Source organism: Astyanax mexicanus, chromosome 22 (assembly GCF_023375975.1).
Source record: "Astyanax mexicanus isolate ESR-SI-001 chromosome 22, AstMex3_surface, whole genome shotgun sequence".
Lineage (NCBI taxonomy): Eukaryota > Metazoa > Chordata > Actinopteri > Characiformes > Acestrorhamphidae > Astyanax > Astyanax mexicanus.
In genome coordinates this window covers 17,308,908-17,332,380 of record NC_064429.1, presented here as the reverse complement: position 1 = coordinate 17,332,380, position 23,473 = coordinate 17,308,908, and the positions used below count along the sequence as shown (strand labels likewise).

At 37.8% G+C, this 23,473-nt stretch overlaps 2 protein-coding genes across 3 annotated transcripts in view; one reads left to right on the top strand and one right to left on the bottom strand.

Moving 5' to 3' along the window:
- The window catches only part of LOC125786735 (cyclin-dependent kinase 5 activator 1-like), an 832,135-nt gene that overhangs the window by 138,449 nt on the left and 670,213 nt on the right, over window positions 1–23,473 (bottom strand). The window lies entirely within an intron of this gene.
- fras1 (Fraser extracellular matrix complex subunit 1) overlaps window positions 1–23,473 on the top strand; it is a 248,149-nt gene that overhangs the window by 71,472 nt on the left and 153,204 nt on the right. For both annotated transcript variants that reach the window (XM_022664877.2, XM_022664876.2), the window contains exons 6-13: window positions 3,196–3,329; window positions 4,326–4,409; window positions 7,327–7,428; window positions 9,588–9,779; window positions 11,489–11,578; window positions 11,684–11,722; window positions 13,008–13,155; window positions 19,872–20,018. In XM_022664877.2, coding sequence (XP_022520598.2) covers window positions 3,196–3,329; window positions 4,326–4,409; window positions 7,327–7,428; window positions 9,588–9,779; window positions 11,489–11,578; window positions 11,684–11,722; window positions 13,008–13,155; window positions 19,872–20,018 — 936 coding nt within the window. The remainder of the gene's footprint in view (window positions 1–3,195; window positions 3,330–4,325; window positions 4,410–7,326; window positions 7,429–9,587; window positions 9,780–11,488; window positions 11,579–11,683; window positions 11,723–13,007; window positions 13,156–19,871; window positions 20,019–23,473) is intronic.

The following is a 23,473-nucleotide window of genomic DNA, read 5'->3' as shown; positions in this document are numbered from 1 at the left end:
GGCATTGCATCATCGCTGTAACTAACAGCTAATGGTGTCTCTTGGTTGGTTGGATGTCTCTGCATAAGACATGTTTCTTGTCGGGGTTGCCACACCGAAGAGTGCAAAGCCTCTTTGCGCTTGTAGCTTTAGCTGTCTCAGAGTATTCGCTGCCTCTCATGCTGGATCCTCCCGAGAGGGATTAGGGCTGCTGTGCTCTGTCCTTGCCTGACTTCAGACCAGTGTAACCACTGATCGCTGTTTGAGCTGTTATTTATAAGTTTTAAAACTTTGCTGTTTACATTGGCATTAGCTGTAATGCTCATTAAGCTCAGCTTTGCTGTGTGTGACAGTGTAACAGACTTTGTGGATGTTTAAATTTGACCTTAATTTGTAGTGCTTTGCGCTAGGCCTGTTACAATATAATTACATTATCGACTTATCGCTCAATAAATGGACATGACCTCAATCATTTTAATAATCGTGATATCGTCAATTGTGTTTGCACTTACAAAATGCACCTACATATATTGTGACTGTAGGCATGACCAGGTAGCGCAGAAGCACAGAGAATCACAGACACAGGGAGTGAACTCAAAACTGACCTTTATTTGGAAAAATGGCCTCCATCAACACCAAAAACAAATTTAAAGAAACATGGTAACAGCCCAGTGCCGCTGTGTCTCTTAGGTTTGTGTTGCCTCAGCCTTCCTGTCACTGTCAGCGTATCTCTCGAGTTAAGGCTGAGGTAAAGTCTTTATGCTGGTCCAACGTGGGCCAGCTGGGACAGACCGGGGCTGCACTTCATGGTATGTGGCGGACCCACTGTTCTGCCTGCAGGAATGAAAGGAAATGGAAAGTTTATTGTCTTTAAAAGGGTGTAATTCCTTTTGTTATGATATTATGTTATCATTATATTAGTGCCATTTACAGTGGTCTTAAAATGCCAACGATATCGTTTATCGCAAACCATTTCTGGGACAACATATCGTTTGCAAAACATTTTTTTAACCCTTCATATTTTTGTTACTCGTTTACTTTGTTACTTGTATTTAATTCAGCAAAATTAAGCAATTTTACATTAAAATGCTTTACACATGCTTGCTTCACCTAAATTGCAAGCAATATAAACAGCTTACATGGTTAATATTTGCCCTTTACCTTTCTTATGTTACATTTCTTTCAAAAAGTGCTACTCTTTTTTTATTAGTTTTTTAATAAAATGTAAAAGAATTAAACTCAAGATATGAGTAGAAAATTTGTTTAGTTTTAAATTTACAAATTAAGCAATGTTTATTAGCCCTTGGCCAAGCATACTGTATGTAATATAAATGTGTAGGGGGGGGGGGGTACAGTGTGTGTTTATCGAAAATTTGTTTTGATATATTGATATATTTTTCACAAAAAATGAGCCAATGCCAATGAGTTTGAGTTAGAAAAAATATTTTTTTTGTATCATTTAATGAAAAATGAAAACGGGTCCCACAGACCCGAACACCACACAAGGGTTATTGTAATGGGCCTACTTTGCACATTTTAGGTATACAGTACCATCAGAAGTTTTTATAAACTGATGTTATAAAGAGCCTTTTCTTCAAATGTAAAACTGAGACTTTGGTTCAGAGTCTTGTTTAAGCTGAGCGACATGATCCTGTTTTATGATCTGCCAATCACACAGGCAAGAAACTTGGCTTCTGATACTTGTTATCCATTTTCAAAGCTTAGTTTAGCTTTTGTTTGAGATTAACTGTTCTGCAATTGGGTTCAACATGGAGATCTGCTAGTCTGTATTACACTTCATTTTCCAAATAAGACTACCTTTATAAAGGGTTTATAAATGGTTTAGTTTATTAATGGTTACTAATTAGGTTGTAAATGCCTTAAAAATCATCAATAATCGGTTATAACACATACATCGAAATGTATGTAGACCTGTTGTTTGCCAAATAGTGAACTCACAGCCACATAACTGATTATTAATGATTTTTAAGACATTTAAAATCTAATTAGTAACCATTAATAAACTAATTGTTAACCATTTATAAACTCTTTATAAAGGTAGTCTTATTTTAAAGTGGTACCCAATTTTTTTTGTGGCCCGCCACGTAATGGCTTGGAGAATATCTGGAGCGCGGCTAAACTTAATCGCTGATACCTAAAGTAGTGGGATACAAAAGGAGAGAATGTTTAATACAAAAACCACAAAGCACAAATCAGAGTAAGTAAACCAGGCAAAGAGTAAAAAAAAAATCCAGAAATACAAAACAGGGTAAACAATGCACAATAATGCCAACAAGTGGCATTATCTCACGAGGAGGCAGAGACCAGTATATAGATCAGAGTGCAGGTATTTATATATAGAGCCACAAATGAACAAAATCAGATCCAGGTCAGGTGTGATTGAGGGCGGAGTCTGCCTCAATAGTCCAGGGAGGCTGACCTCTTAACTTTGAAGCTCCGGCTAGGTGTGACAGATATGAATACAAACATAGCCAATTTTTATTTATGGTATTTTCACGTCTGGTACTGTAGGCGCTTCCTTTGCTCTCACACTTAACTCCAACGGAGGTTCTCAGCCAGACAACTACAATACCCACAATGCACCACCCACTGACATCACACCCACTGCCGATCACGTGACACCTCACCTGCCCCGACCAGGAAGTCCCGAATACAGATCATTCCCTTGCAGTATAAAAGGACAGCTCACACACACACCTGTTCCGCGTATTGCCTGGTTTGGCCCACTTTACAAAGCGTTACTCTCAGTGTTTGTTTTTCTTGTGTATGACCTTGCTTTTGTTTCTCGACGACGATTCTTGCCTTGCCTACTCTGTGGATTTATTGTGTATTACCTGGACTGTTTCACGTTTTGGATTTTGGATCACCTCCGACACTGCCTGCCTCGTGTATAACCATTGGACTGCCTCTCGACTCTGTTATGGTCTTTGCCTCCAGGTATCTGTTTGCTGGCGTTATATACTCATTGCTGTTTACTTTCTGTACACCCTGTGGGTTTTAAAAAAAAAACCTCTAACTGGATCCGCGAGTGTCACTGAAACACTAAAGGTACTTTTATCCGAAAATGTCTATATCATTAAAAATACAACATCCATCCAATCAGGTTCCAGTATCCAAATCTTTGACTGGTACTCTACATATCAGTACTTTACACACACACACACATGCACTAACGCCTGCATTTCTTCTCCACAGCTTCGTGCTCGTGGGAGGGAGAGGAGCGCAGAGATGGAGAAGAATGGACCCCCAGTCCCTGCACTAAGTGTGTATGCCAGAATGGAAACACACAGTGCTCTACTGCTGAGTGTCCACCAATCACATGCAAGCCGGTCAGTACAGCAACTGAATCCACTCACATAAACAATTTTATGCACATAAAAATAATAATAATAATAATAATAATAAAAATAATAATAATAATAATCGCTAAAAGTGTTGGATGGATTTGGGTCAACTTCACTGTACAACAAGATACCTGGCAACAAATCCAGTGATCAAAAATAGAAAAAAAAAAACAGCAGAACTTGGAGATTGGAGAGTTTCTAATTTCCACTGTGGAATTGAGATTCTTATTGGCTGATTATGTGACCTTCAGTACTTGGATTGTTCTCATCAGTTGTTTTTTTAATCAGGTATGTTTTAAAACTAGGAAGTCTTGTCTTTTAACCCTGATGAAGGCCTGAGTAAAAATAGTAACTGAATATACACCAGTCCCAGCACAGCATAATGCAGCATAATTCCTTCAAAAAGGCACTAAACCCTAAACCATATTGTTCCATTAATAGCTGAATTGAAGTAATGAAACATACCAGTTCTATTTAAAAATGTAATAAACATTTCCTAACCTTTAAAAAAATGCTTTCGCTTTTATTAGGCTCATTTCTGCCTCTGCAGCGCCCTCACAGGTTCAACTGTCCTGTAGGCGAGGATGATGTGTCTGTGTACTCTGGTACACGGACCCTAAAATATACAAATCAGTCAATTAATAATACTACCCTCCCCCTGGTGACATCCAACCATCTGCATCTCATCGCTATCAGAGGCACACTGCACTTTCAGAGGCACTTTCTGGATTAGACCAAACCACATAACAATGCAAGTGTAAACACACCAAAAAAAACCCTGCCTCTAAACCCATACATCACCCAGTGCTTCTCCCAACCCTTTTTTTTTTTTTTTTTTTTAATTTGAGCTTAGGATGGAGTCATCTAAAATAAGCGGGTTTAGTGCCCCTTTAAGACTTTGGTCTAGATGCACTATAGTACTAAATTACACTAAGTCTGTGTTTTAATTTTTCTGAACATATTTCTGTTTGTCTGTTGCAGAATGAGAACCTGGTGATACAGCCTGGACGCTGCTGCCCTCAGTGCGTTTCAAACCCCTGCATAGCAGCTGGAAAAGAATACAAGGTACAAATCTGGATAATGATGAGGATGACTGGAAAAGTAGAGGAACAAAGAGAGAAGGAGAAAACAGGGGTTATTAGTCTTTGAAGTGAGGAGGGGGAAAAACGAGGCATTAAAGGGAATTTAGTTATAGTTCTCAACCATGCCCCACCTGTGTTTTACATGTACAGTCACATAGACCCCGCTGACCATTTTCCAGAACACTACACACTCACTCGTACGGAGATAAAAGGAATACTTAAGCATTGCAGCTCGCTTCAACAAACATGAGGAGAGCAGAAAGCATGGTACAAAATGTGAAGTGTAGTGTAGTGTAGTGTTTTCCACTGAACAGGACACTCCAGTGTGGTAAACAGAATTCATGAAATGGCCTTGTTTATTAAAGTATATTTTCAGTGTCTGAAGGTTTGTGCATATATGAGGTTTTTGGTCCTTAAATATCTTTAGAATTTTTTGGAAATATTTGTTTTTGCACAACAAATTCAAAATTCTGGCTAAATCAAATATAAATACTGTTCTGGAATAAATACAGCTCAGAAAAAAAAGAGACCACTTTATTTTTTGAATCAGTTTCTCTGATTTTGCTATTTATAGGTATATGTTTGAGTAAAAGTAACACTTTTGTTTTATTCAATAAACTACAAACAACATTTCTCCCAAATTCCAAATAAAAAGGTTATAATTTAAAGCATTTATTTGCAGAAAATGAAAAAATAGCTGAGCTTTCAGAGCTCAAATAATGCAAAGTTCATATTCATAAAGTTTTAAGAGTTATGTTCTCCTCCACCAGTCCTACACACTGCTTTTGGATAACTTTATGCCTTTACTCCTGGTGCAAAAACTCAAGTAGTTCAGCTTGGCTTGATGGCTTATGATCATTCATATTTCTCTTGATTATATTCCAGAGGTTTTTATTTTGGTAAAATAAAATTAAGTAATTTTTAAGTGATCTCTTTTTTTTCAGAGCTGTATATAATCCTCTAATTAGATGTAGTATGCTTTCAGCACAGTGTGTGTCAAGGTGCGTAATGATGCTCATTGCTATCTTACACTCCCCCCCAACAGCCTAGCATGAAGGAGCAGGTCAGTTTTCTCTGCTCAGAAGTGTTAGGCAAATCCAGGTAGCTGCGGCGTTTAAAATAGCAATATGCCATTCAGAGCCCACCTAGCTCTTAAAGGGAATGACAAGAGACACACTGATTGGTTTATTGCATGTCACGCCTAAAACAGACACATGATTAATTAAAAGAATTTGCACATGCCTTTTGCGTGTTTCGAGCTGCACAAGGCATACTTTTCCTGTGGTTTTGATAGCAAACACACGCTGACACCATCTTTTTAATCCAGGGTCAGGTTTTCAAAGCTCGGTACAGGACTACAACTGATTGAACAGTGCTTGTATAATGAGCTAACTCAACTCATCAGATGTGAAGAGCAGTCTAATCAGGGGAATAAAGAAGCTCAAACAGGGACTGGAGGTGTTCCTCAGAGGACCTTATCTAGGATCACATATAGAATGAAACGTGAGCATGGATGATCAAAAGATCCACGGAGCTGCAGCAGCAGAGAGAGGGAGGTGAAGAAAGATGTAATGAATAAGGGAAAGTGTGTAACTTAAACATTTTTTTTGTGGTTCTGTATTTATAATTACTATTATGTTGCTTTATAGCTTTAAAGCTTTATATAATCAGTCCTTCATTAAAGGAAACCAGGTGCAGTGTGAGCTGCTGATAGGGCTGAGTAGAACTACTGTATACTGTGTCTGAGAAGTTAGCAACAAAGTTTGTGTTCCTTTCAAGGCTCCTTTGTACTTTTTTTATTTATAAATATTATCATATGACTTCTCACATACATCTGTGTACGTGGTTTCACTGCAAAAAAATTGCAATAATTCAAAATGTCTGACTAGTCGTATTAATCTTTTATCAATCAAAAAGATACCGGTCTAAAGCACTGTCTCTATGAGTGGGAGGTCGCAGGTTTGAACCCCCGCTCATGCAGCTCATGCAGCCATCAAGCTGCCGGCGCTCAGAGGGAGCAAAATTGGCCCTGCTCCCTCCGGGTGGGTAGATGGCGCTCTCTCTCCCCACATCACTCCTAGGGTGATGTCCACAGCACAAGGCATCTGTGAGCTGATGTACCAGAACCGAGTCGCTGCGCTTTCCTCCAAGGTGTGTTGGGGCATCACTAGTGATAGGGGGAGTCCTAATGAGTGGATTGGGTAAATAAAAAATACATTAAAAAAAAATTAAAAAGAGAGTGCTCCTGAATCTCTATTTTTAAGAGATTCAGGAGCACTCTCTTTTTTATATTTTTTTTATGTATTTTTTACTTTTTAAGAGAGAAGTCATAAATAACAATGAGATAAGATGCTTCTTATGCTGAATCTTTATGCTTAATCCTGTGATGAAGACTATTTCACAAAGCTTTAGTTTCTTACTCTTGATTAAATCTGCAGCTTTATGATGGCTTTACTAAAAAAAATCTGTTCACCATATAAAATCCTAATAAATACAAAATAATAAAAAAAAGTGATCTAAAAGATCATCTCTAAATGAAATGAAAGTGAGATCACAAAAGTACTTTTTCCTCTGGGTTCAATATGCCTTTTAGGTTTTAGCATTAGAAGCATTTGTATATTTATTTAATAATAACTGGCACTAAATGAATGTAATACTGTCTTAAATAAATAGGTGTTAAAAAGAACCTCTCTCTCTTTCTTTTGTAGCATCTTTATTTTGAAGAGTGTATTCTAGAGCCTGTCTGTAGTCTCTGTGTTATTGCTGTGCATTATTGTTCAGGGCAGAAAAAAAACCTCCAGCAGAATTAAATCAACTCTGAGACTTATCTCATCCCCAACCCCCCTGCAGGGGTCTCTGATGAACTCCTAACCCTGTAACTGTGTTCCCTGTGTTTCCAGGACGGTCAGCAGTGGCAGAAAAACAGCTGTACCACCTGCGTGTGTGACCGCGGACAGTCCCGGTGTCACACTGAGAAATGTGCCCCTCTGCACTGCGACAAGGTCAGCCACAAACCTTTCCTGACAAAACTTCATATCTCACCCTGTAATAAATAAAGCATAGGGTCAGAAAAAAGTCAGAGGCTGGACTCGGCCTTGTTCAGTATGACAGTGATGTTTATGATTGTGAACAAGAAAAGGAGTTTGAAGATTTCGCTGTAGTGAGTTTTATAAGTGTAACAATGCATTTTTCCACTGTCCACTGTGGGTGGTAATGCCTTTTAAGATATATTCCAGGTATACACATGACACTGAGGAATTGAGGAATGTTAAAATACCTGCATACATTGAAAACACAATGTTCCACTCAATCTACAGTGTATGAGGCCTCACTCAAAATCTGATACCTCACTCACAAGATAACACCTCACAACTTATACTACAGATAAGTAGCTATCTCCTGAGACAGTTTGGCAACAGTTTGTGATCTGGTTTACAACAACAATGCTGCTTCTCACATCCTCTGAGAGTTCTTTGCCATGAAGTGCCGTGTTGTATATCCAGGGGCCAGTGTGAGAGAATGATAGAAAATCACCATATTTTATCATGTATTAGATCTTAAAACACTAACAAGTCACATGACACAGAGGATAGAAATTTGTGGCTGATTGGGCACAGTTTGGATATTTTCACTTAGGGGTGTACTCACTTTTGATGCCAGTGGTTATTTTGAGGGCACAGCTAACTTACACTGTTATACAAGCTGTACACTGACTACTTTATGTTGTCCCATGAAAAGATAAAATATAAAATATTTACAAAAATAACTTTAACACGGCTACCTTTACTTAACTGAATATTTTAAATAGTTCCATAAATACTATAAATGAACCAAAATAATCAAGATGTTAGTATTCAAAATATATATTTTTCAAAAGCTTTATTGTACAAATAAGACACAGGTTTAATATACATTTACAGTGTGTTATTACTGAAGCCATTAGAGGCATTAAAGTATTTAAGCAGCTGTTTATTATCAGTTTATTTAGTCACAATTCCCTTGGTTCTCCAATTAATAAATACATTTATTTCAGTGTGCATTAATATTTATTTTCCGCTCTACAGTATTAATATATTGAAACAGTGCTAAAGTTACTGATATTGTAAGAAATAAAATATTGTATAAAATATTTACAAAATAAGAAGGGTGTACTCACTAAAGTATAGCTTTCCAGGTGCTTTTGTTCTCACTTGAAGCTCAATATTCATATATTTTTCTGATCTGCTGCTAATGCAAATTTATTGCACAGATACAGTTAAACACGCTTGGAGGGGAACACTAATTCCTAGTTATTTTCAGCTGTGGATGGTTGTGGCTTCACTGCAGATTGAACTGACACTGTTAGCCCAGATAAGTTGAATTTACTTAAAAGATTTGAGGAAACCGGTTGCCTTAAAAAAGTTAAGGAATGGGTAATGAAAACTTAAGTTAGCATAACTTGGAACATCAAGTTATTACAACTAAAGGGAGAATTGATTTAACTTTGTTATTATTGTTATACTGTAAGAACAGATAAGTTGAGTTTACTTATTTTTTTTAAGGCAGCTGGTTTGCTCAATTGTTTTTAAGTAATGGGGAATGAAAACTTGAGATAGCATAAATTAAAACATCAAGTTATTACAACTAAAGAGGAACTTTATTTATTTCTAAGGTAGCCCAGGGGGATTCACTACACACTGATGGTGGGTGTTAGTCAGAAACAGTTGGACACACCCAGTATGCAAATAGATTGTGACAGAAGCCAATGGAAAAGAAGCTGTTAATAGCAACAGACTAAACTCAGTTATTATAAGTTAGTTTAACTCAAAGATCGCTGTTTGAATGTATATATGTGCCCACAAATGTTCAGCTAACTCAAAATATTTTAGATATATCCAATTTTATGTAAAACAGACTTAAAGTTCAATTTAAGTTCAAACAACATATGGGTTTACAGTGTACAACCTCAGATTTCTTCTAGCTCCAACACTTAAGACAACTGCTTTACTCTGGGCATTCTTTAAACATTCCATTAAGCTTGTTCAGCCTCATTATGGTTGCTGTGTAAAGCACATTAGTGGGCGAAGCAAAGAGATATATTTCTAAACCCGTGACCTTTAATATATACCCTCTACTTTCTATAGAGTTTATTAAGAGCATCATACTGTATGTATTTCCTCAGGGTCAGATGAAGGTGAAGCGGCCGGGTCAGTGCTGCGAGGAGTGTGCGTCGAGCAAAGGCAGCTGCCAGTACGAGGGCGCAGTCCGCTACCATGGAGACATGTGGAACGGCACAGGCTGCGAGTTCTGCACGTGCGAGCGCGGCCAGGTGCTGTGCCAGAGCGCAGAATGTGCCAGGCTGGAGTGCCCACGGGTAAGAGCGTCAGATTTTACTAGTTTTTTAGTACCTCTGCCAAATACACATTAAATCATTATAAGACCTCATTTAATCACACTGCAGAGAGAGCTCTAACTGATTTTTTTGTCATGTCTTATATTATTCTAATAAATTATTTAACACTTAAATATCAGTGCATTCCATCCTGAGACATATTTTATACCTGTAACCTGAGCTAAATCTACTGCCATGACCTTGAAGGAGAGTATTAAGGATTAATAAGAATAAGAGCATAGAAGATGATATCAGAGGTCAAGAGTAAGTCAGGATCTTTTATAAGCTGTTAAAAGTGGTGAATTTGAAAGTGTGACCCTGAGCAGCTTGTTTATTTCTCGTGATATTTGTGTAGCATCTGTTTTCTGAAGAGTTCATGTCAGCAAAAGTGTTTAGTTGAGTGTTTGCTGCTGAGTTGCTGCTCTGCAGCACTGAAGTGCTCCCTGTCAGTAAGATTTAAGCACCGATGGCCATTTGCTGCTCCAAATCGGTGTTCCTGAGGACAAATTGGACAGCTTGGGAAGGGCTTGTGTTGAGGGAACATCTCCAGGTCTAAAAAAAAAGTGAAAAAATCAGTAATAAATGAGAGAGTTTGTAAATACAGGATGACTACAGGAGTCCAGTTTCCACTTTTTCCAGTGTCCAAAATGCCCATATATTTTATGCTAGTTGCAGTGATAAATTACCCATCTATGGTCAGCAACCTTACTGAAGCTCAGTGATTACCTGTTCAGCAGAAAAACCGCCAGCTCGGCCATTTTCATACCTGTAGTACACTGCTTGTGTGCTGCTGTGTTCTATACATGGCATCCTGAGGTGTGGAAATTGGACTGGAGGAATAGTGATGGGCAGATTTGGAGGCCACAAAACCACACAGATTACCATGGCATATCACAGAGTTCAAATAAGGTTCTAGAGGGGTATGAAGCTCCTTGTGTCAAGAATCAAAACATGGCAACATGACGTGTTTGGTTTAATTGCCTTAAGTGACATTGCATGTCCTGCTTTGTAACTATTGCGCATGTGCACATGGTGATGACGATGCTTAAACAATATATTGTGTATCACTAGTTCATAAAAAAAACCTGCAGGATGTCACCATGGACCAGAACATCTTTGTTGAATCTATGCCTTGAAGAGTTGAAGCTGTGAGTGTTCCAGATTGTATGAATGATTCATTCATTCATCATGAGATTGCAATGTGTCCAAGATCCTTGAAGCTTGTAAATGATTCAGTTGGGATATCCCCAGAACACAATAACTGGAGAAATTGTTATTTTCATGCTGAAGGTGGCTGCTTTTCCGTTCAGATTTGTCTGTGCCGCGTCGGATACTTGTCAGCTCCGAGTTAGAAAGACAAATCATCAGCTTCCAGGATAGACGACGTTTGAGCGAGAGCGAGAAAGAAAGCTATTACCCCACAGTTTCCAATTTTAATGAGATCCCGTCTCTCTCTTTAAAAGGATGATAGCTGAGGCAATCAGGCAGGGTCACACGGTAGACACTCGGGGTGACTCTCCTCTGAATGCAAAGCATCACCAGACAGCCAGCTGAGAAGTTATATCACGGGTCACACCAGGCACTCGTACTGTAATTTGAGTTGTCTGGAACTTTGTGACTCTGCTCAGTCACTTTCCAGGTTGTGCTTCAAACAGAATAGAAATTAATATATTTATATTTTTTCTTGCCAGGGAGAAGAGCTGGTGTATTTAAATGGAAAATGCTGCTCGGAGTGTAAGCCTGCGGTCAGCTCCTGTGTCTTCCCTCACCCGGAGAAAGAGGTATGGAGAAAAAGACATAAGTATTTTATACTTACAGCCATAGAAAGTATGAGATTTTTTAATAAGAGTAAAAATCTTTTTCTGCCTCTTGTAACTTTCTTTTAGGGAATGAAATCCAATGTGAAGAATTTCAGACGCCTTGCTGTAAGTAGAACTTTGAAGAACAATTCATTAAGTTCATTGGAGAAAATGTTATATATAGAGTACACTGCCTGTCTGAAATTTGATAACAGTTAGCCTTTGAGAATGATTTATAATAGGGTTGTGTGATATGGTTTTAATATTAGATAAAAATATAGGTCTTACTGTACATCTTGCGCAAGACCCGCCCTTTTAAAATATCACCAGAGTTTAGGAATAAATCTACATTGATGGGCGCGGTGGTCTGGAAGTGAGGTGTGTTCTGGTGTGTTCTGTATTTCTCTCTTGGCGGCAGGAAATACACTGACTGATTAAAACCCTGACAACAGTCAACAGTCAGCCGCCCAATCCTATCTTAGCCATGCAGGAGCACCATGCACACTATGTGCCCTCAGCATGTGTACACACCCACTCATTACACACACACACACAAATAAACAAGCTGCAGAGCGTAAATCCGACTTTTAACTCAACAATAAACAGAATAAAGATTTAAATAACATTTCTGTTCCCTTAAATGAGCTGCTGGAGTATCTTCACAGCTTGAACGCACAGGTCAGTATCCTCTGCTGAGACAGTCAAAAGCGCCACACTGTTAAGATATCAACGTGCTAAAGTCAGGGAATGACAACTAGCACACTGATTGGTTTATTTCACGTTACGCCCACAACACAACCCTGATTAATTAAGAGAATAAGTACAGGCCTTTTGCACATTTTGAACCACGCAAGGTGAATTTTTTGCGCCCTCAAGATACCAAAGACACTCCAACACACCCTAAATCCAGCTGCGCAATGTTTAAAGACATTTCCTCTTTTTATACAATATGCATTGCAATGTTTAGGCACACAGACAGAAATTCTTAAAAACAGCTTAATACTATATCATACTGTACATACTATTCCTGCCTGAAATGTTTAATTCCTAACCTTTATAAAAATGCTTTTATTGCAGTAATTTCCAGCAATAAAAGGGCCCTTGGTCTTTATTGTTTATGCTTGTCCACATACTGCTGACACTTTCTTTATAGACAAAATTTATTGTAATGCTTATTCTTTTTGTTAACACTAGTTAACCAAAATATAAAAGTGTTCTACTAACAAATGTTATATTGCTAAAGTTCTGTTTAATCTAAAATGAACTTTTAAAACAAGTGAGAAATGTTTGTTGATTATTGTTTTGTTTGGTTGAATTGATTGTTCAACTAAATATAAAATTGATATATTAATGCTGCATTTTGACTCTCTGTGTGTGTGTATGTGTGTGCGTGTGTGTGTGTGTGTTTCAGAACCTGGAGAGTGTGAGTGATGGGCCGTGTCGGGAGTGTCAGTGTAGGGATGGCCATGTGACCTGCTATCAGCGCTCCTGCCCCACCTGCCCCGCCGGGACCCTCGCTGTGCCTCGGCAGGGGCAGTGCTGCCCTGAATGCCATCCAGGTGAGACCTATGTTTTGCATAATATAATATTTTTGTCTCAGTTGTTTAACTCGGTTCTCTTTATTTACATTTAGGATTTTCAGTGTGAAAATCTGATAGTGTTTTTGGTTTTATATTTATGCAGAACTATGTAACATTTTGAAGGGTTCACAAACTTTCAAGCACCACTGTAATACTATTAAATATTACTACTACTACTAACAATAATAATTAAAAATAATATACTCGTCCATCATCAGGGATCACAGGATGCTGTTGGCTGGATATTTCTTGCTTGTGGACTGTTCTCAGTCCAGCAGTGACACTGAGGTGTTTAAAAACTCCAGCAGCACTGCTGTATCTGATCAACTCTTACAACCTGCACAACACACACTACTAACACACCAATGACCCACCACCCCCCAAATAATATCTGCTCTGTAATAGTTTTACAGAGTCCTGACCATTAAAGAACAGGGTAAAAAGAGCATAATAAAGTATTTAGAAAAAACAGGTAATTTTTTATTGTTACCTTGTTATGCTAACTGGCTAGCGTTAGCTAACGAACTCTGATACTGTGCTTACTTTTGTGGTGCTGTTTTACACAGCACTCTGCAGTGCCCCTAGTGGTATGGTGGTATGTGCTCCAATTTCCTCAGTGAAGCTGAAAAAATTGACACTGAGAGTAGATGCAACGACTTGGTGTGAGTCATGATCACTATAGTATTGTATAGTATTGTTAAACATGGTTTTGTTTCAGCATATAGATAAAAAAGACTCTGAACTTACTCTCAGGCTTAAATGGCTGGAACAGTTTTGAGTTTTGGAAATTTAAGAAGCTTGTTGGATTAATAAAAGGTCACTGACTGAATAGGATTTACTGTAACTTTGTTATCCAGGGAAAACTCTGAGATCACTTATCAACTCTTTGTTGAATCATTACTCAAGCAGACCTTAAATTATTAAAGTGGTGTTAATTTTCTTCCTCTTGCATTTTGACACATTTTTATGAAATAATTAAAATCAACTAAAAAATAATGAACTTATTTTACTTTCTCTTGTTTTAAGTTTTACATTCCAAGTTCCTCTTTCTGTAGTTCACTGGGAGTAAAGTTTATTCTTGAATTGTAACTCTGTGCACACTTTGAAGAGTAATCTACCCAACGAGACGAAATAGGAATGCAGAGTGAGCACAATATTCCAACTGAGAGGGCCCCTGTGGCGCCGAGCCGAGTCGAGTCACTCGTCAACACCAAATGTCAGTGGCAGTGTGTGCTCCATCATTAGAAACACGTCCGGTGCGTCCAGCGTGTGGAGACCAGAGGGGTTATTTTAAATAGATGAATGTTTGTGGCTTTCCATGCTAAATTTTGGCATGTTTTTGCTTTTCAGAGCTTTACACTAAAATAAAAAGCCAAGAAAAAGTCTAAAACTTGGTAAATAAGAAAAAGTGTAATTAATTAATAATTTACAGACATAACAGTAACTCTAAGCCTCTTCGCTTTACAGCAAAATAGCATTTTATGAATTGTTTATGTGTGTTGTTGAAGCAGTGCCAGTCAGTGTTGTATTTTGACTACACTGGTACAGTATGTACATGTTATATATATTTCAGATCTCTCTATCTGTTTTGGTCCATCTCTCGGGAAATAAAGCCAGCTGTGAATCTGAAAGCCTGAACAGAGTAGAGAGACTATAGAGAGAGAACAAGCATCTTGTTAAGCCCTGTGTGTGTGTGTGTGTGTGTGTGTGTGCGTACGTTCAGAATTATGCACTAAGCGAAATGCATTTATTTCAGGGATATAAGTAAATTTTATATCTATTTAATAGTATAATACCATACATTTAACCTCGGTACAGTATGTTATATTGTGTTACACAATATTACAATGTCTTAACATATATTGCACTAGGTACTGGTAAGTTTCACAGTCTGATACACTGATATGTGTTATGCTATGCTATAGGGTTGTGGTTTGTTACACCGGGTCATAGTATTGCAGTGTATTAAAGTATATTACACTTTTTTACACTTTTCAACTCAGATTTACTGACTTATATGTGTTACTCTTTTATATTTACACTGTTATAGCATGTGTCACAGTGGCATAATATATTGCGGTGTATTAAAGTATGTTACAATTACACTTAGTGCTGGGTGGTATGACCAAAAATGCATATCACAATTTTTAGATTTTGCAATATTTTGCAAGATTCTGACAGTTTCACGGTATATCACTGTATTTTTATTATTATTATTATTTATTTAATGTTTTGTGCATGACTGGGCTTTTTTATACGTTTATGACTTTCTGTACTGTTAGTAGTACATATACTATTAAACACTAAGGCTTTTAATTAAGGCTTTGATTAGTATAGTTTTTATTTTATCCCACAAAATGACACAATATATAAAGAAATCAGACCTCTTTAGCAGAAACACAGCTAAAGAATGTAAATAATAGAGATACTCCAACATTTAACTTTAACACGGCTTCCTTTACTAAACTAAATATTTTAAATAGTTCCAAAACAATATTCTCCAGTTAAAAAATACATTCAGTTCAGTGTGCATTAATATTATCCTTCAAGCTACCTTATTAATATATTTTAAAGGGCTATAGTTACTCGTATTGCAAGGAGCAGCAGCAGAAGCTCCAAGTGTTCTGTTCTTATGTTTCTCCAGGCAGGACAGAGTGAGACTCCACCAGAGCTGAGCTGTTGTTAGTGTACTTCTTTGGTGGTGCTGTTCTATGCAGCGCCTCTAGTGGTGTGGCGGTGTGTGAAAAATGCATACATACATATTTACAGTCCGGTATACCGTATGAACCGCTATACCACCCAGCACTACTCTCATTATATAACACGGTTACAGTGTGTTGTATTACAGTATTTTTCAGTGCAATTACGTATGTTACAATGGATTATAGTATGTTTTACTAGGATACAGTACATTACGTTTTACAGTCTGATACTCTGTTACACTATGCTATAGGTTTATAGTATGTAACACTGATATAACACTTTTATGGTTGCACAGAGCTGTAATATGTTGCACAATGTTACAGCATTTTACATTATTACAGTGCGTTTTACTTGATTTAATACACTGGTGTGTATTAAAATATGTTACACTTTTAAAGTATACTACACTGTTACAAGGTGCTGGGTTACAGTATTTTGCAGTGTAATAAAATAGGCTATGTTACACTTGGTTACAGTATGTCACACTCAGTAAGACTATGATGCACAGTAGTATAGTACTGTATATTACACTGGATTACAGTATGAGTCTGAGCTTGTCTGAGTTCAACAATGACTCGAAATTCAGAGTCAGTTGTCTGCAGACGGCCTACACATATCTTATCACTTGCGACCATATGCTAATTGGCTGCAAAAGCTAGGAAAGACAGGAAAAACAACAGGCGAGATGAACCTTGCTCTCGATTGTGTGAAGATAATTGGATTTTCACTTCCCGGGAGAGTTCCTCGAGAAAACACTCTCCTCCTTTTCTTTCTCTGCATTTGCTATCAGAGCTATTAATCACATGCGATGCTTAGCGGCTTGCGTGTCGATCGTGCCTGTTAGCCCGCTGGGCTTCGGGCTAAATCGATGCAGTGAAGGACGAGGCGGTGTCTGTGGATTTACACAACAGGTTTACCTCACGTCTGTTTGTGAGGGAACTTCAAGAGTGTGGGAGTGTGTGTGTGTGTGTGTGTGTGTGTGTTGTTAAGACTTAAAAAGAGCTTTTGATGAAGTTCTGAAGTTGGATTCTGATTGATAAAGCATTTTTTTAATGTGAATGATTTTTCAGTTCTGAAATGGTTCTGCTTTGAAGTTCTGGATGGATGCAGTTTAGTGTACAAGTCAAGAAGGCTAGCAGCTAAAGCCTGGCTAATCATTTACTTTTTTGGTCACTTTATTGGAAACTCTTGTAGCTTCACTTTTTAGGCACAGCTTTTAGTGTAAGAATTCTACCAGTGAGGTTGCAAGGAGCAGTAAAGCCACTCTGCTGAAAAACGTTAAGTAAACTCAACTTATCCGGTCTTATGTATGTATGTATAACAACATTTTCTGTTGGAATAACCTGATGTTTTAAGTTATGATAACTTAATTTTTCATTACGCATTACTTAACTTTTTAAAGGCAACCAGTTTCTTCAGAATTTGTGAGTAAATTTAACTTATTCGGGCTTTACAGTGTGCTCACGCTGTGATAGTACACTAGCAGCTGATTCAAGGGACAGCAATGTTTTGCATCACGGTTATTTATGTGTGTGAGACAAGTGGGGGCATACACATACTGAGCATGCGAAAGATAGGATTGGGCGCCTGATTGTTGACTGTTGTCAGGGTTTTAATAAGGCAGTGGCATACCTGTATTTACCACCACCATTTCTAGAACCTCACACCCGTCTGCGTAAATATATTCCTAAACTCCAAAGCTATTTTAGCGTTAGTGTTTTAGACATAAAGGAGCATTGCACAGGGAGTACGATTGGTCCCTTGGAGCTCCTCTTGGCTGGATATTTTTGGGCTGTCCACCACTCTTATCTCATATCACTCTGATCTGCGTGAAACCTCTAGCAACAAACTGCCACTGCTGAGCTAAAAATGCTCCACCGCTCTAATAATAACTGGCAACCAGCAGCAGATCTTGTGATCAGATCTGATACTGTATATAGTGGAGCTTGAGCCAGTCAGCATCTGTCGATCCCGAAAGCAGAATATTTAATGTAATTTAATTCAATCGGTTATGGTCATTGGTGGGAGGATGATGTCGGCGCATGATTAAAGATGGACGCTGTTGGTGAACAGATGTGGAAAGAGCTCAGCTTGAGCTCAGTTGAGTGCGCGTCTGTTCATTGTACATCGGCCAGAGTTCCTTAGGTAATAAACAGACTCCTGATATACAGCCCACCCCACCATACACCCACCCACCAGCTCCAATTAGAGCTGCCCTCAACATCGTCACACTCAGCATCCCAGTGCCTTCTGACTTTCATCCACATGCCCTTTATTTCTCTCTCTCTCTCTCTTACTATTTCTTTCTCTCTCTCTCTATCTCTCTCTCTTTTCACGCCTGCGTTGTGCCAAGACACGCTCCTCCAGCTGATGTTCTCAGCTAGAGATTTATCTGCTCATTAGATGCAGGGTAATTAATAGAGGTGCCAAAATAATTGTGCCACACAGATTTGTGGTTAGCTCAGCACAGCACCATGTGAAGATCCACAGATGTTAAGATGGCGATGTGTTTATCCCAGTAAACATTCGGTAATAAATATGTGGACTTAGTTTCTGATAATGCCATGAAACGAGTCATTTGCATATATATGAAACCTTTAGTTTATTATGTACTTGTTTTTTATTTATTACTGTATTTTTTTTTTTACTATTTTAAAGTTAATCTATTATTTTAATGACACATTAGACAAAACCAGTGTAATAATAATAAAACTTTTTGGCCACTTTATTGGAAACTCTTGTAGCTCCGCTTTTCAGTTAGATGTACAAAGGGCTGCCTTTGCTATCGTGAAGGGCGTAAAAATCACGCCTGGCGCTGTTCAAAAAGCACAAAAGGCATGCACTTTAAGCCCAGATAAGGTGAATTTACTTCGAAAATTTTAGGAAACCGGTTGTCTTAAAAAAGTTAAGTAATAAGTAATGATAACTTAAGTTAGCATAACTTAGAACATCAAGTTATTACAACTAAAAGAGAAGTTGATTTAACTTTTTTATTTTTGTTATACTGTAACGCCGGATAAGTTAAGTTTACTTTTTTAACTCTTTTAAGGCAGCCGGTTTTCTCAAATTTTTAAGCAATGAAGAATGAAAACTTGAGATAGCATAAATTAAAACATCAAGTTATTACAACTAAAGGAGAACTTGATTTATTTCTAAGGTAGCCCAGGGGGAATCACCCAGTATGCAAACAGTTGGACACACCCAGTATGCAAATAGATTGTGACAGAAGCCAATGGAAAAGAAGCTGTTAATAGTAACAGACTAAACTTTATAAGTTGGTTCAACTCAAAATTCTCAGTTTGAATAGTAGAGTATGTGTGTCGACAAATGTTCAACTAACTCAAAATAGTTTTATTTATTAATTTTTGTTTAGAAATATCCAATTTTATGTTAAACAGACTCAAACAGATCATTTGAGTTCAAACAATGTATGGGTTTACAGTGCACAAAAGGCATAATAATTCTATTTCATTATTTATAGGTGTGAAATAAACTTTAAGAAATCTTTAAAAGGCGTTTAAGAGGCAGGTGTGCTCTGACTGATTTGGCGCATTGTTATTTTAACAGCGCAGTGCTTTGTGTGTCTCAGCAGAGGAAACTGACCTCACCAGCAGCTCATTTAAGGGAACATTTATTATATTATTATATTATTATAGTTATTATGTTATTATATATTTCATTCTGTTTATTGTTGAGTTTATTGTTCTGTTGATTGTTGAGCGGGGGTGTACGCAAAAATTGACTTTGACGATTGACTGTTGTCTGGGTTTATTTCAGTCAGTGGAGCATTTGTGTTTTCCGATGCCAAAATAGCAACACACCAGGAATTTACCTGAACGCACATCAGTTCCAGACCGTGCACAAGGCATGAAAATAGACTGTTTATGGGGTATAAGATAGCAAAAAGCATCGCAACACGCCTTGTGCAGGGTGTTCAATAAAACCCTGAGTGTGTTATATATAATGTTGGTACTGTGTGTGTGTGTTCACAGCGGTCTCCTGCCATCAGGACTGCCTGACGTGCTCCTCCTCTCCGGATCACTGTGACAGCTGTAAAGATGCCGGAGCGTTCCTGTGGAAAGGCCGCTGTCTGCACAGCTGTCCTACTGGCTTGTATCCCCACGGCAGAGTGTGTGCAGGTAAACAGACTAACCTGCTTTTCTTCTCCTTCACTTCTACATAGCAAATCTGTTCTGTTTTTATATTTCTTTTCCTGATTCTCTTTAACACATTTTTATTCTACTTCTCTCTACTATTACAACAATGCCTCACTGATGATGATATTGCAATTAGTTTATATATAATAAACAGGATATAAAAAGGTCCAGAATTGGCTTGGCTACTCTCTTTTTTTCCAGGTTATAAAGCAGTTTACAGTGGACCTCTACCTCACTCTGCCTCCAGCCTAGTTAGTTGTTGTTATTGGTCATGTGATCATAGGTTTCTGCGTCGTGAAGAGCTCCCTTTGTGTAATTTGAGTTTGCTGTTATTCAAGGTGTTATTGCAACTCTTTTAATGTGATTATCATGAAATTTTAATGTATTGTACAGCCATATCCAGAATCAGCAGTTTCTTTGCTTGGTTCGTATTTAGAACTTGAATTTTATTAGTAGAGTAAATGGGGAAAAACATAGTGTATCCAACAAGATCAAAAATCTTCATATACACATACACCATATTTTTTAGTCTATATGGTGCACCAGATAATATTAATATGAATATTATTAATATTATTATAGATAATATAATATTATATTCTAATATTATAAGGTGCATTAAGCGATACTAGTGAGGATTTCTGCATCGAAATGAGCAATGGTGTCGCCATGATTCCCTTCTTATGGGGAAGCTGGGGAAAGTGCCTAAGTAAACAAAAATGTAATAAAAAAAAACATTTTCTTTCAAAGTCAAACAAACACTGGATGTTAATCTACGCAGATTTTTTCTCCTGAAAACTGTTCATTTGGGTGAGTCAAGTGCTTCTGTTTATTAACAGTAAGCTTAGAATTCCAGTATTTTATATTATACCAAGGGTGAGCGCTAGCCGCAGTTAGCAGCATAGTCAGCCTCAGTTAGCAGTGCTAGTTGGCTCTGGTTAGCAGCATATTCAGCCGTGATTAGCAGTGCCAGCCTGCCCCAATTAGCAGCGTTAGCCAGTCACGGTCAGCTGGGCTACCCAGCCCTAACTAGCAGCGCTAGTCAGCTGCGGTTAGCAGCGCTTATAGTGCAAAAAATATGGTAGTCTATTTTGCTATGTACACTGATGAACATTCACCTGACAGTTTTATTTCCCCAGTGTTATTGTAACTTGGAGGCCTATAGAAAGATGCCATGTTACACTGCCTGTCAAAAGTTTGGGGACAGCTTGTATATGTATATATATATATATATATATATATATATATATATATATATATATATATATATATATATATATTTCACTGTTATTTTTTTTATGAATGCCAGCTTTATTAGCGTAATTTCTGGCTGCAGTATCTTTATAGTGTGGTTGATTACCACAGCCAATACTTTTTTGTGCATATACACTGATCAGCCAAAACATTAGAACCACTGACATAAATAAAGTAAATAGCACTGATTACCCAGCTACAGTAGGACCTGTCATGGGTGGAATATAATTACATATTTGGCTAGATTTAAATGAGAATCAATTCATTTTTCTTAAATTTTTCACAAGATTCAAGATTAAAACGTAAAACGATAAATACGCTAGAATTAATTTTTGAATAAAATTTTTTCATTAAAGCTTTTTGTCAGATTGTGGTTTTGTTTTGGGACTTCAGAGACAATACAGCACAATAGAGTAATGTCCACTCTCCTCAAGAGCACGGTCAGTGGAGAAACAGCATGGATAAATCTATTTTTAACCTTTTCTCTCTTGTTGACTACACCTCCTCCCTTTCTCATTCTCTTTGTCTTTCCACCATCCCCCCATTTCTCCTCTTTCACATGCGCTGCTGTCTGCCTGGCTCACCTTACCCTCTGTACACTCTTATGTTCTCCTTTTTTTTCCTCTCGTCCTTTAGTTTACCCTTTCTTTCAGTAAAGAACACACACACACACACACACACACATCTTTGGCACTTGTCTTATCGCTGTGGTATTTAAAAACCTGTAAACACCGGGTGCCAAGAGCAGTTCCGCTGCCATAAAGCTATCTGTGTATAGACAAAGGTGTTAAAGCAGACTCTCAGGGAGGCTTTACGATGTGTCTGCTGTATGGCTGTGAATGTGTGTGTGTGTGTGTGTGCGCTTGTGTTTGTAATGTATGTATGTATGTGTGCATTCCATGAGGTTCTATAGGAAGGCTTATGCTATATCTTAAGCTGGTATGATTTACAGTAGGAAGGGTGTGAGAATAATCCTGGCCAGCAGTGTGGAGGCAAGATGTGCCTAATTGTAAAATATCATGAGTAAGGCTGCCAACAGCCCACATGACATGTAATGTATATTAATGTATATTAAGCTAATAGTAATTGAATTAATCCTTCAAAGAGAAGAAAACAGTGTGAAAATCACTATTTCTTTACTTAACTCACTGGAAAACATAAAAAAAAAAACTTTTTTTTTCAATAGTCATAAACAGTAATTGTACAGTAAAATGTATTTAAGTGTGTTTTCTGTAATTTATAAACCTTTAAGAAAAGGAATTTGAGCAGGGCTAACCAATCTCAATTCACTACCCAAATTTAGGCAGAACAAACAGCCTTATTTTAGAGATATTTAGGCAAGCCATCAACCACTCGCCATGCAGCTTGATTAGGGCCATGCCTCGCCATGCAGACAGGTTAATACCTCCTCAAATCTCAGTTACTCATACACTCAGGCAAACACGCTTTCATTTTATACAGTATTAGGGGGTTGGTGATGGGTCTTAGTACAGTTATGTAGAATAATAGTTATGTTGTTATCTGAAAAATACAAAAACAAGGTCTGAAAAAAGAGAGCTAACACAGGTAAGGAAAACGCTTTGTATGAACAGGTGTAATCAATATTCAGGTGATTTACTTAGTACTTAGTAGTGCTGTGGGCATTATCATGTGATCGTGAACGGGTGGGAGAGAAAGGGGCATCTTTGTCACCAGGCGTGACACTCACAAACAGGGCAATATGATGTATTGTATCTTTATCATTATCACTATATGAGTTTTTACGGTAAAAACACATTGAAGTGCTGCAATAACATCATGAATAACAGCAAACTCAAAGCAACGATAATTAGGGCGTCAGTGTATCATTGCTATCATAAAGACAGAAAAAGTATGTCTTGCATGGCTCAAATCTCTTAATTAATAATGGGTGTGTTTGCTGTTGTTTTTCTATTTTACTTGGATATAAAACACTTATATTGCAAGGAACAGCAGCAGGAGCTCCTCAAATAAAGGGTTGTTCTCATTTCTCTCCAGGCAGGATGGAGCGTTTGACTACATAGAGCTAAGCTACAATCACTCCAGTGTATTAGAATGTTATGCTTACTGGCTAGCGTTAGTTAGCGAGCTGTACCTGCTTCTTTGGTGGTGCTGTTTTACGCAGCACTTGGTAGTGCCTCTAGTGGTATGGCAGTATTTGAAAA